Source organism: Macrotis lagotis, chromosome 1 (assembly GCF_037893015.1).
Source record: "Macrotis lagotis isolate mMagLag1 chromosome 1, bilby.v1.9.chrom.fasta, whole genome shotgun sequence".
Taxonomy (NCBI): Eukaryota; Metazoa; Chordata; class Mammalia; order Peramelemorphia; family Peramelidae; genus Macrotis; species Macrotis lagotis.
Genome location: NC_133658.1, coordinates 777,410,374 through 777,423,571, shown reverse-complemented (window position 1 = coordinate 777,423,571; position 13,198 = coordinate 777,410,374). Strand labels below are relative to the sequence as shown.

General features: G+C 36.0%; 1 protein-coding gene across 1 annotated transcript in view; it reads left to right on the top strand.

Moving 5' to 3' along the window:
• The first annotated feature begins 847 nt into the window (after positions 1–847).
• LOC141506920 (platelet-derived growth factor D-like) overlaps positions 848–13,198 on the top strand; it is a 62,077-nt gene continuing 49,726 nt past the window's right edge. Inside the window, exon 1 of the mRNA XM_074214131.1 lies at positions 848–883. Within this exon, the coding sequence (XP_074070232.1) occupies positions 848–883 (36 nt within the window). The remainder of the gene's footprint in view (positions 884–13,198) is intronic.

Below are 13,198 nucleotides of genomic sequence, written 5' to 3'. Positions count from 1 at the left end.
GAGTCACTTAACCCTGATTGCCTTGCATCTAGGTCCATCTCCAGTTGTCCTGATTCATATCTGTCTACTGGATCTAGACGGTTCTGGTGGAGAAAGTGAGACTGGTGACTTAGCACAGCACCCCCTCATTCAAATCCTTCTTAAGTCCAATCCAAAGTTCCTAATATATACAAAACACTGTGCAAATAGTAAATCTGACATTTGTCTAGCACCTTGAGGTTTTCAAAGCTCTCTTGTACATGTACTATCTCATTTTAGTCTGATGATAGCTTTAACAGGTATATTCAGATGCATGCTGATAAATGAACACCTACTTAAGTTTGTAAAATCTATAAGACCACAAGTCATTCCTCCAATTGATAAATGGTCCTAGGATATGAACAGTCAGTTTTCTGATAAATTCAAAACAATTCATTGTTATATGACAAAATGTTCAAAATCATTATTGATTAGAGAAATGCAAATTAAAACTAACTTGAGATATCATTTTATATCTAATAGATTAGCTACAATGATAGAAGGGAAAGCAACAAATGTTGGAGGGAATTTAGAAAAACTAAGACATTAATTGATGGAAGTGTGAAATGATAAAACCATTTTAAAGAGTAAGCTAGAATCATGCTCAAAGAGCTATTAAACTGCCTCTATCCTTTGACCTAGCAATTCTACTAATAGATTTGTTTCCTAAGATGATTAAGGAAAAAGCAAAAGAACTTTTACACTCTAAATTATTTATAGTAGCTCTCTTTGTGGTGACAAAGAACTTATGAACTTTTGAGATTTGTCCTTCATTCTCAAAGAAGACCATGTCATCAGGGAGGTGATGCCATGATATGCATGTGAAGGGATGGCCATCAGTTGGGAAGTGGTTGAACGAGTTGTGGTATATAATTGTGATGGAATACTATTGTGTCATAAGAAATAATGAGCTTAATAAAATATGAATAGACTTGCTATAAATAATGAAGAGTAAAATGAACAGAACCAAGAGAATACTGTATACAGTAACAATATTATTTTAAGAATAACTGAATGATTAAGTCATTTTGTCTATTATAAATACACAAATTAATCACAAAGGACATTTGAAAGAAGACTTTATCTATATCCAGAGAAAAACTGATAAATAGAAGTATGTATAGATTGATTTTTACATATTCACATTTATATGTGTGTATGCACACACACACATACATACAAATGTATTTGTGTCTAATAATAGTCACCACTTGGGGGGGGGTTGAGGTTAGGAAGAAAGAAGAAAAGGAAAAAAAGACATTTATAAGAAAATTTATTATATATTCAAAAGGAATAGCAAGTTGTACATAATAAATTTGCAGTTTCATATGCAATCATCTTTTTTTATTATACTGTTATGGAAATTCTTGTTTAATTCCATGTTAGGGATTGTTGTGTATGGGAGCATTGTAAATTATCTTCACCTGGTATCCTTGAGCACAAGAGTCTTATTTTACTAAGTGCCTTGGGGAATGGGAGTGGATTAGAGACTGGAGAGGATATTTAAGCACTGGCATTTGGTTCAATAAATGGAGCACCTGGGAATCTTGGAGAAGTTGTCATCCTTATCTTCCTTGTTTCCTGCCCCTCCAAGGCTTGCCTGGGGAAAGATTGAGGGAGTCCAGGAAAAACTCAACATATAACTGGGACTCAACAATTCCATAAATCAAAAATAAGGAAATAAATTAAGTAAAATTAAATTAAAAAAACCTTTAATCTCCATCAACAATTTCTCCATTACTTTCTTAGACCAGGACAATCAACAAACCAAGTAGCATTGGACAATTTCTTATGTGTAAATATGCTTGCTGAAAATTTAGTAATAGTCTCTCAAGTCAGATCTAGCTGTTTCCAGCAAATTCTTATAGGTAATCACAGGAACAGAAAAAAAGACTTGGACTTATGATTTCATTAGGAAGCTGCCTAGAGCATGGAGAGATTGAAGACCTTCCTTGCTCAGGGTCATGCATCTACTCTGTGCCACAGGCATTGAACCTAGTTCTTTCTGATTTCTGGGTCAATTTTCTAGCCACATGATACAAAATCCTCATTTTATAAATAGGATAACAGAGGCTTGGTCAGGTGGCCTGACTGCCCAGAATCACATATCTGCATAATATGAGAGGCAAGACTTGAGCCCATGTCTCTGACTTCAGATCCAGTAGTAGTCTTTCAAATATATTACTGCCAGAGGCATTGATCAGTGATTATCATCAGCCAAAGATCAACCCTTCCATTGGTTTTGTAATTCTTTAAACTAATCTCTTTATTTAACTTTATTTTAGGCAATGGGGTTAAGTGACTTGCCCAAAGTTGAATAGCTAGGCAATTACTAAGTGTTTTTGAACTCAGGTCCTTCTGACCCCAGTGCTGTTGCTCTATCTGCTGCACCACCTAACTGCCCTGATTTTGTATATCAATACATACAACTTCCCTTAGAAGCAGTCAGAAAGAAGTTTGAATCGAAGGATCTCTTTCCTTTTATTTGTCAAACTGACACCTTACATAGTTTCAGAAGAAAGGACACATTATGAAACCCAGATTTTGCTTTTAAGGAACATTAATTTTTAGAAAACCCAACCACTAGTGATGAACTTAAAGCTGGTAGAACCCCTAAGCCATTTGCCACCACCGAGTCATCCTGTCTATGGCTTATCCTAACAAAGCTGGCAGATTCCCCATCTATGGCATGTACTCTCAATATCTTTCTACCCACTTCCATGGTCAAGTCATAATTTAGAGGGAATACAAAATTATAAATTTATCAAGAAAAAGCTAAAAATCCTTAATCTAGTTGGAGAAATAACTACATAACAGACAAAACATTTTAATGGAGGTATAACTAGGATGGGTTTATTCATATATATAGAATGAGAAGGTTGGGTGAGGTGATCTCTAAGGGCCCTTCCAGGACTAAAACATTGTTAGAACAAGTAAGAGGGGTATAGTATCAAGGAGATATTAATTATCAGTGAAGTTCAGAGAAAGTAACAGGTCTATAAGAACTGAATATTTAGGGACAGGGTTGTGGAGGAATAGGATTTTCTTGGCTTGAAAAGATGCTAGGATTTGAAGAAAGAAGGAAACATCACTGTTTATTATGTTTAGTACATTTTATACTCTTATCTCTGGGAAGTAGGTGCTATTATTGTACCCATTTAACAGTTTAGGAAACTGAGGCTGACAGATGTTAAATGACTTTTCCAAGGTCATGCAGCTAGCAAATGTTTAAGACTGGATTTGAACTCAGCAGTTCCTAAATGCAAATCCAGGGTTATGTCTTCTGTTCCACCTAGCTGCTAAAAAATTTAGAATGAGACTTGATCTTTCCATTTGGAAGACCATCATAAATAAAAGTTGGGAATGTGCATAACTTGGTCAGGAGATAATGAAGGAACTAACTTTGTTTATTTATTTATGTTCATTCCTTTGCACATGTGTATTTTTAAGTTACAAAATTTCCTTCCACCTTCCCTTCCCATCATCCTCCCCTCAGTGGTGAGTAGTCAGGTTAGCATTGTACATATATATATATATATATATATATATATATATATATATATATATACATATATATATATATATTTAGATAAACATATTTACAGATTAGTTATTATGCATATGAGGGATTAGGATTAAGGGAAACGGATTCATAAGAGATAATTTTATAAGGTGCTTATAAGATTCTGAAGGGTTGGGTTTTTTGGGGGGAGGGTTGTGTGTTTTATTTTGTTTTGATTTTCTTCCTCTGAATGGGGATGACATTGACCTGTCTAATGCAGTTGTTCTAGCTCTTTGAACTGCTGAAAGGAGCTGTTTCCACCAAGGCTGTTCATCTCACAATGTGGCTGTTAATGTGTATATTGCTCTCTTAGTTCTATTCCCTTCACTCAGCATCAGATCCAGTAAGTCATTCCATGCTTCTCTAGAGTCTGACCATTCATGGCTTCTTGTAGAACAATTATATTCCATAGTATTAATATACCATAACTTATTTAGCCATTCTCCAGGTGATGAGCATCTCCTCAATTTCCAATTCTTTGACACTACAAAAAGAGCTGGCATGAATATATTGGAATATGTAGTACTTTTACCTTTTTTTTATAATTTTTTCTGGATATACAACTAGAATTGTAATTGCTGGGTCAAAGGGTATGAACAGTTTTATTGCTCTTTGGGTATAGTTCCATATTGCTCGCCAGAAAGGTTGTATCCATTTACAACCCCACCATCAATGTACCAATGTCCCAATCCTCCTACAAACTCTCCAACATTGATCATTTTCCTTTTTTCTCATTTTGGCCAATCTGATAGATGTGAGGTGATACCTCATTGTTGTTTTAATTTGCATTTCTCTAATCAATAATGATTTGGAGGAGACTAACTTTGCTAAAGCAATGAGTTTTTGTTTGGGAGTAATGGTGCATTAAGCTGGAGTTGTGAGGTATGGTCAGATTATGTGTTGCCATCAATGACAGAATGAATTTAAACTACAATATAGGCAACCATTATAGCTGAAGGGTCTTGAATGCCATTTTTAAAAACCATTCAACCAAAAAGTATTGATCCTTTTGTTTTCTAAACTCTCTAGTCTCCAGATATATGATCCAAAACATTACAATGGATAAAATGACTTGCTCAGGGTCTCAAAGTCAATATGTGTCAGAGGCAGGACAAAACTCAAACCCAAATATTCCTGAATTCAAGATCACTTCTCTATCTACTATGTCATGTTACTTCTCTTTCCAGTGCATTTGTAGGCCCCATCTTTTTGCAAAAATATCGTCACTATAGAAGACACTAGAGAGTTATTTTCTGATGAGTCAGAAGGATGGAAATATATGTAGATATTTTCTATTAGCCTAATGGGAGGAGCCTATTTCATTGACTACACAGTCAGAACTGTGGTGTATTTAAAACAAACTGAGTCAGCACTGGCTAGGGGCCAGTTACATTTGTATTACATCTATGACTAAGAGAATGAGATGATTCCTTCACTAGTGGCTTCCTGTGAGGAAAAATTTTCTGTAAAACATTCCCTACTTTTCCTACTTGACTCTCCAACCCAACCCACAATCCTACAAATGACCCAGATTTCTTAGACTTTTTGTTCTTTCCTTTTTGTTCTGGGTACAGGGAGTAAATTCTCTGGGCCAGAAGCATTATCTATAAGGATCCAGGTGCCTCAGTAAAACCAATAGTTATACCCTGAGGAGCAATGGTCTAAGAGCCTTCATTTTCCACCTGGCTGCTCACTTTGATATCATCATTGCCTCTAATAACTCATCATTCTACAATATTTCATCTATTCTGAAATGTACACCTCCTCAATACCTCCCTGCACCTGAAACCTCTCCCTCCCTCTGATTGGATGCAGAAGATATTAAGAGTTTCTCTCAGATCCTCTATTTCAGGAGGGGACCTTGGACATGACTAGATAGGACATGACTTGGATAGGACTAATGCTGTGTAGGAACTAAGTTAAACTGTGAACCTAATTCATTCCCACTTCCCTCTACTGAAGTGGGAGGTATTGGGGAAATATGTTTGTTTTTGTTATATCTTTGAATTAAACATCTTTTTTTGTGAAAATAAATCCAGTGGGGACTTCTGGCCAAAATGGTGGAGAGAAGACAGGCATTATGCTAAGGTCTCTTTGTTTCCCCTCAAAAATAATATGAAAGAAACCACTCAACAGAAATTTGATCGACAAAACTCAGAAAGAGAAGTTAGAAGAAGAACACCTACCAAAAAGTTTGTCTTAAGGGACTGTGGGTGAACTGGGAATGGAGAGTAGAGAGCCAGTGCAGGGGCAGTGGCACAGTGAAACAAGAGAACCGGCCTTATTCATGGAGGCTTTGTTGAGTGTCGGATCTGAGGACCAACTTTAGTCATGGACTCTTTGGTTGGGGAGCGAAGGTCTGGTGAGTCCCAGCCAAGCTGGAGGGCAAGTTCCAGCACAGAGTTGCAGAGCATGGCTGGACATCAGCTCAGGGGCCTGAGCTCCTTACTTTTAGCAAAACCCTCTTCCCAGCAAAAACAATAATAACCTCCACCCCCCTTAGGCTTAGGCAGCAGAGCTCCCTCAGCTGAAAAGGAGATTAACTACCTACCCCAGGGCCCAGCCCACATTGTTCAGGGATAATTCACACCTAGTTGCTGTCCCTCACCCCCTCCAGGCCTAGGGAGAGGACTTCAAGAACTCCAGAGAAAGCAACAAGCACCCCTTACTGGTCAGCCCACTTGGAGTTACTAAGCCAAGTGAGCAAAGACTCTAGGGTTTTCAAAAGCAAACCTCTAAGAGCCAGCCCCTACTTCAACACAAGATCCTAGGAAAATGAAGAAAGGTCAGTGAAAAGGGGGTCCATTGAGAATTATTTTGAAAAAACAGATCCTAACTCAGAGAGATTTAGAACTTCTGAGGAGAATATGAATTGGTCTCCAGGGCAGAAAGAATTCCTAGAAGATATCAGGAAGGAGTTTAAAAATCAATTGGATGGGGCGGCTAGGTGGCGTAGTGGATAAAGCACCGGCCTTGGAGTCAGGAGTACCTGGGTTCAAATCTGGTCTCAGATACTTAATAATTACCTAGCTGTGTGGCCTTGGGCAAGCCACTTAACCCCATTTGCCTTGCAAAAAAAAAACCCCTAAAAAAATCAATTGGAAAAATTGAGAAAAGAAACTGAAGAGAAAATTAACATGTTGTAGGAGAAAATTAACATCTTGCAACAAGAAACAAATCCTTGGAAAATACAATTGGACAAATACAAAATTATTCTCTCAGATCCTTGATTGGGCAAATGCAAAAAAAAATAAAATAATTCTCTCAAAACTACACTTGAGCAAATGGAAAACTCCTTCAGAAATAGAATTGACCAATTGGAAAAGGAGTTGCAAAAAGGTAAATGAAGAAAATTCTTCTCTAAAAAAGAATCTGTGGAAACTAATAACTTCATGAGAAAACAAGATTCTGTTAAACAAAACAAAAATATTAAAAAAAATAGATGAAAATATAAAATACCTCATCAGAAAAACCACTGACCTCAAGAATATATTGAGGAGAGGAAAAACCTAAGAATTATTGGTCTTTCTGAAAACACTGATGAGAGAAGAAGCCTGGACTTAATATTGCAGGATTTAGTGATGGAAAAACTGCCCGGTATCTTGGAACAAGAGGGCAAAATAGTTATTGAAAGAATACATCAATCCACTCTGGAAAGGGATCCTAAAATGAAAACACCAAGGAATATTGTGGCCAAATTCCAGAACTATCGAAGAAAAGAGAAAATCCTAAAAGCAGCCTAAAAGAAACAATTCAAATACCAAGGAGCCCCAGTAAGGATAACGCAAGACCTAGCTGCATCAAAATTATGGGATCAAAGGGCCTGGAATGAAATATTACAAAGAGCAAGGGAGCTTGGAATGCAGCCTAAATTCCACTATCCAGAAAGACTGAGCCTTCTCTTCCAGGAGAAAAGATGGACATTTAACAAATGGGAGACTTACAACTTTTCCTGATGAAAAGATCAGAGCTAAATAAAAAATTTGGACATCAAACAGGAGACTCAAGAGACACATAAAAAGGTTATAAAAAGGGTAAAGAAAAAACTTCTATCCAATAAGATGAAACTGGCTATATCCCCACATGGGAGAAAGATTCTCATAACTCTTGAGAATTGTTACTCTATTTGAGAGAATATACATAGTAAGAAGTGATGGACATTCATGACTTTCCTGTGACTCAGATAGAATGATTTAAAAACAAAACCTCCTTAACAAGGGGGCAGTAAGGAAATGAGAAGACAAGGGAGATTGAATGGGGTAAATCTCAGTACATTAAGAAATACAAAGGACCTATTTCAATAGAGGGGAAGAAGGGAGGAGGTGATTTGGCTTTAAGTTAACATACATACACTTAGTTAAGTTAAGAAACATATCTTACCTTTCAAGTATTAAAAGGGTAAAGGGGAGGGGGGCTGGATATAGGAGGGCAAACACACTGAAGGTGGAAGCATTCAGAAACAAAATACTGGGGAATAGTGATAAAGTGAAAAAAAGGGGAAAAATACAGAAGGAAGATAGCATAGAGGGCAATAAAGAGTTAGTAATTATAACTTCGAATATGAGTGGAATGAACTCTCTCTTAAAACATAAGTGAATAGCAGAGTGGATTAAAAATCAGAATCCTACAATATGCTGCTTACAAAAAACTCATTTGAAGCAAAGAGATACATATAGAGTAAAGGTAAAAGGTTGGAGCAAAATATATGTTGCTTCAGCTGAAGTGAAAAAAGCAAGGGTAGCAATACTTATCTCAGACAAAGCAACTGCAATAATAGATTACATTAAAAGAGATAAGGAAGGAAACTATCCTCTTAAAAGGTACCAGAGACAATAAAGTAATTTCAATATTAAATATGTATGCACCTAATGATATAGCATCTAAATTCTTAGGGGATAAGTTGAAGGAATTACAGGAAGACATAGACAGCAAAATTCTACTAGTGGGAGAACTTAATCTCCCACTCTCAGATTTAGATAAATCTAACCATAAAATAAACAAGAAGGAAGTTAAGGAGGTAAGTAGATTGTTAGAAAACCTAGACATGATAGACCTATGGAAGACAATGAATGGGGATACAATGGAATATATATTTTTTTCTGCAGTACATGGCACTTACACAAAAATTGACCATGTACTATGGCATAAAAACCTAATAATCAATTGCAGAGAGGTGGAAATAATGAACATATCTTTCTCAGATCTTAAAGTAATAAAAATCACATGCAATATTAAGTCCCTTCTATCCCTAAATAAATGATCTGATCCTTTGAAGCAGATAGGGAAGATATTAGACATTGCTATTGACCATTTTTAAAAGAAGGATACCAAGGCCCAGAGAGGTTGTTACATGATCAGGGGTCATATAACTACAAAAAGGATTACCAGGACAAGAAGTGAAACTTTTCGTCCCTGGGCCAGGGTTTGCTATTTGTAAAAGTCTTCATTGATCTGGGAGTTGTATTTCATATATTTCAGGTGTTTTTATCCCATAGTTTTAGAAGGATGTTCTGTGATCTTCTTTATTAATGATCAACTCTTGGACCCATACTGTTTTAGAGTTTACTTTGCTTGCCAACAGCAGTTATGTTGCTGCCAAGGCTTTTATCCATGTTGCTTGAATCTGAGCCAATTTAGTGATGAACACGGGAAATACTACTGGGGATATGTTGGCAGCAAGTTTTCCGTGTTTGTTAGATCCTAAATATTATCCTCTTCCCTTCTCCTCTACCCCTTTTTTATTTCTTCTCTCTGCATACGTGCTAGAAACCACAGCATTATCTGCTGTGGAGCAGAATTTTATATGAGGTAATTATGTCTTGGACATGATTCAAGTAGATCTTGTTACTGAGGCACCAAAAGTACCTCATTATAAAGCAATTTCACCATAAGTATTCCCAAACCATGAACCCCAAACATTTTTCTAAAAAAAATTATCCATAGATCTCAGTAGAGTGATTCAGCATAGAAGACATCATAAATATTTCTTGAATAATTAAATGAATGTTGACAATATTATCACTAAATATTTATTATTTTTCCTCTTATTCATGACTAATGCTTTAGAGCTACTTTGAAATTTCCAATGAAATAAACATAGCAGAGGTATAATTAGGGAAAATAATTTTATTTTTGACTCTCAAAATTATGATAAAACAATATAGAGAAAAATTAGTTTTAAGGATGGGAGAAACAATTTTGACAAATGACTTTTAATGTGTCTAAAGGGAAGTCACCTTTGATAAATTAATGAAGATTTTGTTTGAAGAGTCTTTGAAAAATATAGTGACTGCAGCTGCTTTACCCTAAAGTGAAGGTGGAATATGTCCCTCTAGCAATGAGAAGTTTATAGCTCATCTATTCAAATGCAGCATAATCATCCAGAAAAAAAGAAGTGAACAAGCCATTTGCAATAAGATCTGAGGAACAGGTGGTATGCCTAATCATCTCAGCTGTTTGGGATGTTGGCTGCCATCAACCAAAGACTTAGGATGTGCATCTTGAGTATCAAGTGAGAGTTAAGGGAAGTAATCTTGGGCACTCATTGTAGGGCTCCTGTAATTTAGCATGTGCTCTTGCCCCATTGAAGGTAACACATTTTGCATTTGTCAACTTGTGACAATAAAGAGTGACACTCCCGAGGGCAGCTAGGTGGTCCAGTGGATAGAGCATCAGCCCCGGAGTCAGGAGTACCTGAGTTTAAATCCGGCCTGGGACACTTAATAATTACCTAGCTGTGTCGCCTTGGGCAAGTCACTTAACCCCATTGCCTTGCAAAAACGAAAAAAAAAAGAGTGACACTCCCCTTCTTTGTGGGAGATTGAAAGTAACTCACAGCAAGTAGGAAATTTGAGGTATTTAGTTTGAAGATGGAAAGAAGAAAGGGTAGAAGGTTAGTATTCATTTGGGTTCTACTGAGCAATGATCACAGAACCTTCCTGCCAGCTGATAACAAAAACTGACTTTACAAACCTTTTTTTCTATTTCTTAGAAAAGAGGGGTGCACAGTACAGTGTAAGGAGGGCTGATTTGGGAATCAGAGTCCTTGAGTTTCGATCCCAACTCTGCTATTTACCACCTGTATGACCTTAGAGAAATAGCTTACCTTTTCTGGGCCTCATCTTTTCATCTGTAAAATGGGGCAGGGGATGGACTACATATCCTCCAAAGTCCTTTCTGGTTCTAGGTTTATGATCTGATGAAATATCTCAGATAGCCTTATAGAAACTTTCAATAATAACTTTAATATTACCTGAATGTTTGCCTGAATGGAGCAGAACAATAAAAGGTCATCATTTTGTTCTTCATTCATTTCAGTTATGACAAGTTCTTTGTGACCCCATTTGGGATTTTCTTAGCAAAGATAATTGAATGGATTATCATTTCCTCTTCAGCTCATTTTACAGATGAGGAAACTGAAGCAACTAGGGTTCTTGTAACTGTCTGAGGCTAGATTTGAACTAAGAAAAATGAGTCTTCCTAGTTCAGTGCTCTATCAATTGTGCCACCTAGCTGCTCTGTAGTCTTCTTAGTCATCTGTAACTTTCCAAATATGAATTTCTCTTCTGAAACTCTTGATTCTGACTAGCAGCAGTCTGTGTTTTTTTTTTTTTTTTTGTTTTGTTTTGTTTTAGCAAAGATCCTAGAGTTGTTTGCCATTTCTTTCTCCAGTGGATTAGGCAAACAGATGTTAAGTAACTTGCCCAAAGTGTGAATCAAATTTGAATTCAGGTCTTCCTGACTCCAGGCTCAGCACTCTATTTACTATGTCACTTAGCTGCCACATATGTCTTTATTATTACATTCTGCTAAGTTGTCTTTGCAAGTAAGATTGTAGTTATTTTATTGGATTTTTGATAGTAGTAATTTGTTTGGATTTGTGAGTTGGGGACTTGTGGGAGAGGAGGATAGATGAGAGAGAGCTAACCAAGTTTATCTTCAGAAGTTCCTTATTTGGTCCTGGGCTAGTGGCTCACTGTTTATTTTCATAACTGCTTTTAAAGAGGTCTAAATTTCATATTGTAAAGTTTCCATACTTCAAGTAGAGCTGAATGTGAATGTCACAGAATCCTCATCTGTCCTTCTCTGATTCTATATTATACACTTCAGCAGGAGGAAGAGTGAAACAAGAAGGTTGTCTTTAATCTTAGGTGAAAGAAGAATGCTGACTTAGTAAAGAAAACTACTGAGAAACACTTCAAACTAGTTTTAACAGTTCTGTAGAGATTATTTTCTTCCTTTTCTCTCCACATCTGTTCCTTACACAGTCAATTTACATGTTCAGATTTTATGAAGAAATACAGCTTTTAAGTATTTAATATTTAAGATGTCAAAAGTAGCTTCTCATTTCTTGTTAAAGTTCATGATGCATTCAAAAATTCTTATCCCTCAAAATAATTTAGTATTATTTTTTAGAGAATACCCTAAATCTGATTGTCAATTTCAAGATGTGAAGAACAAAATTAATTTCATTATTATCTAATTAGTGTTATAGTAACATGTTTTAGATATACTAAGATAAAATTATATATATATATATATATATATATATGCAGGTAATTTTAACACAATGAATTTAGCAGAAAAATTGTAAAATATGATCCTCTGAACCATATTTGAGTCATTGGTAAATGTTATCATATAATGATGATGATGAAGAAAATGATAGCAGATATTCACTATAAACCTGTAATATAGGTGCCATTTTAATCCTTTTTTTTAGGTGAAGAGACTGAGACTAAATACTTTTAAGGAACTTGTCTTGGGTCACACTATAAGTATTTGAGTCAGGATTCTGACTTTGGTCTTCCTAACTCCAAGGTCAACATATTTACAACCTGACATCTCCAATACATCAAGGAACTCTGATTAGATCTTCAGAGGCAGAAAGTCCCTCCACCAAGTCAGTCAATAAAATGCATTACTTAGTGGTAAGACTTCTGGTCATAAGACTCTCTGTAGGCAGATATCTGTCACTGAGGACAATGCTCAAAATATTTCAAGTATAGGAGGACATGACAGAATTTGCATTCTATTTCAAAAACCCTAGGTCTTCCCCATGCTACAATAAGGCATCAAAGACAATGAAAAAATAATAGCACTAAAATTCATCCTTTCCACCTCCAGAAAAAAATGACACCATCTTCTCAGCCTTTTTTTTCTCTCTTGTGATTAAAATACTGTTTACCAGACCTTTAAAGTATGGTAAACAGTAGACAGTTTTACCTAATTAAGTTTAAGTGGCCTATGGAAAGACATCATGAAGAATTCATTTCATTTTCAAAGGAGACAAAAATGATGAAGTTATGGAGAAAATGGGAGTTTGCCAAAACACTTAACTTGTTTTTACTAGCTAGCATAGCAATATTAACAAACTAGATCTTTTCAAGTAATGACTTAAAGTAGGCAAAAAGGCTTTTTAACATTAATATCAATTGAATAACACAATTGTTAAGACCATGAGAACCACAACTGTTATGCTCTTAGAATTTTAAAACTAATAGGACCTCAAGAGAATAGAAAGTAATCAAAGTAATGGACGTTGAGACTGAGACCAAGCTCCACTTCTAACTCAGTGTGGAACCTTGGGCAAATCCCTTAACAATTCTTGACCAAAGT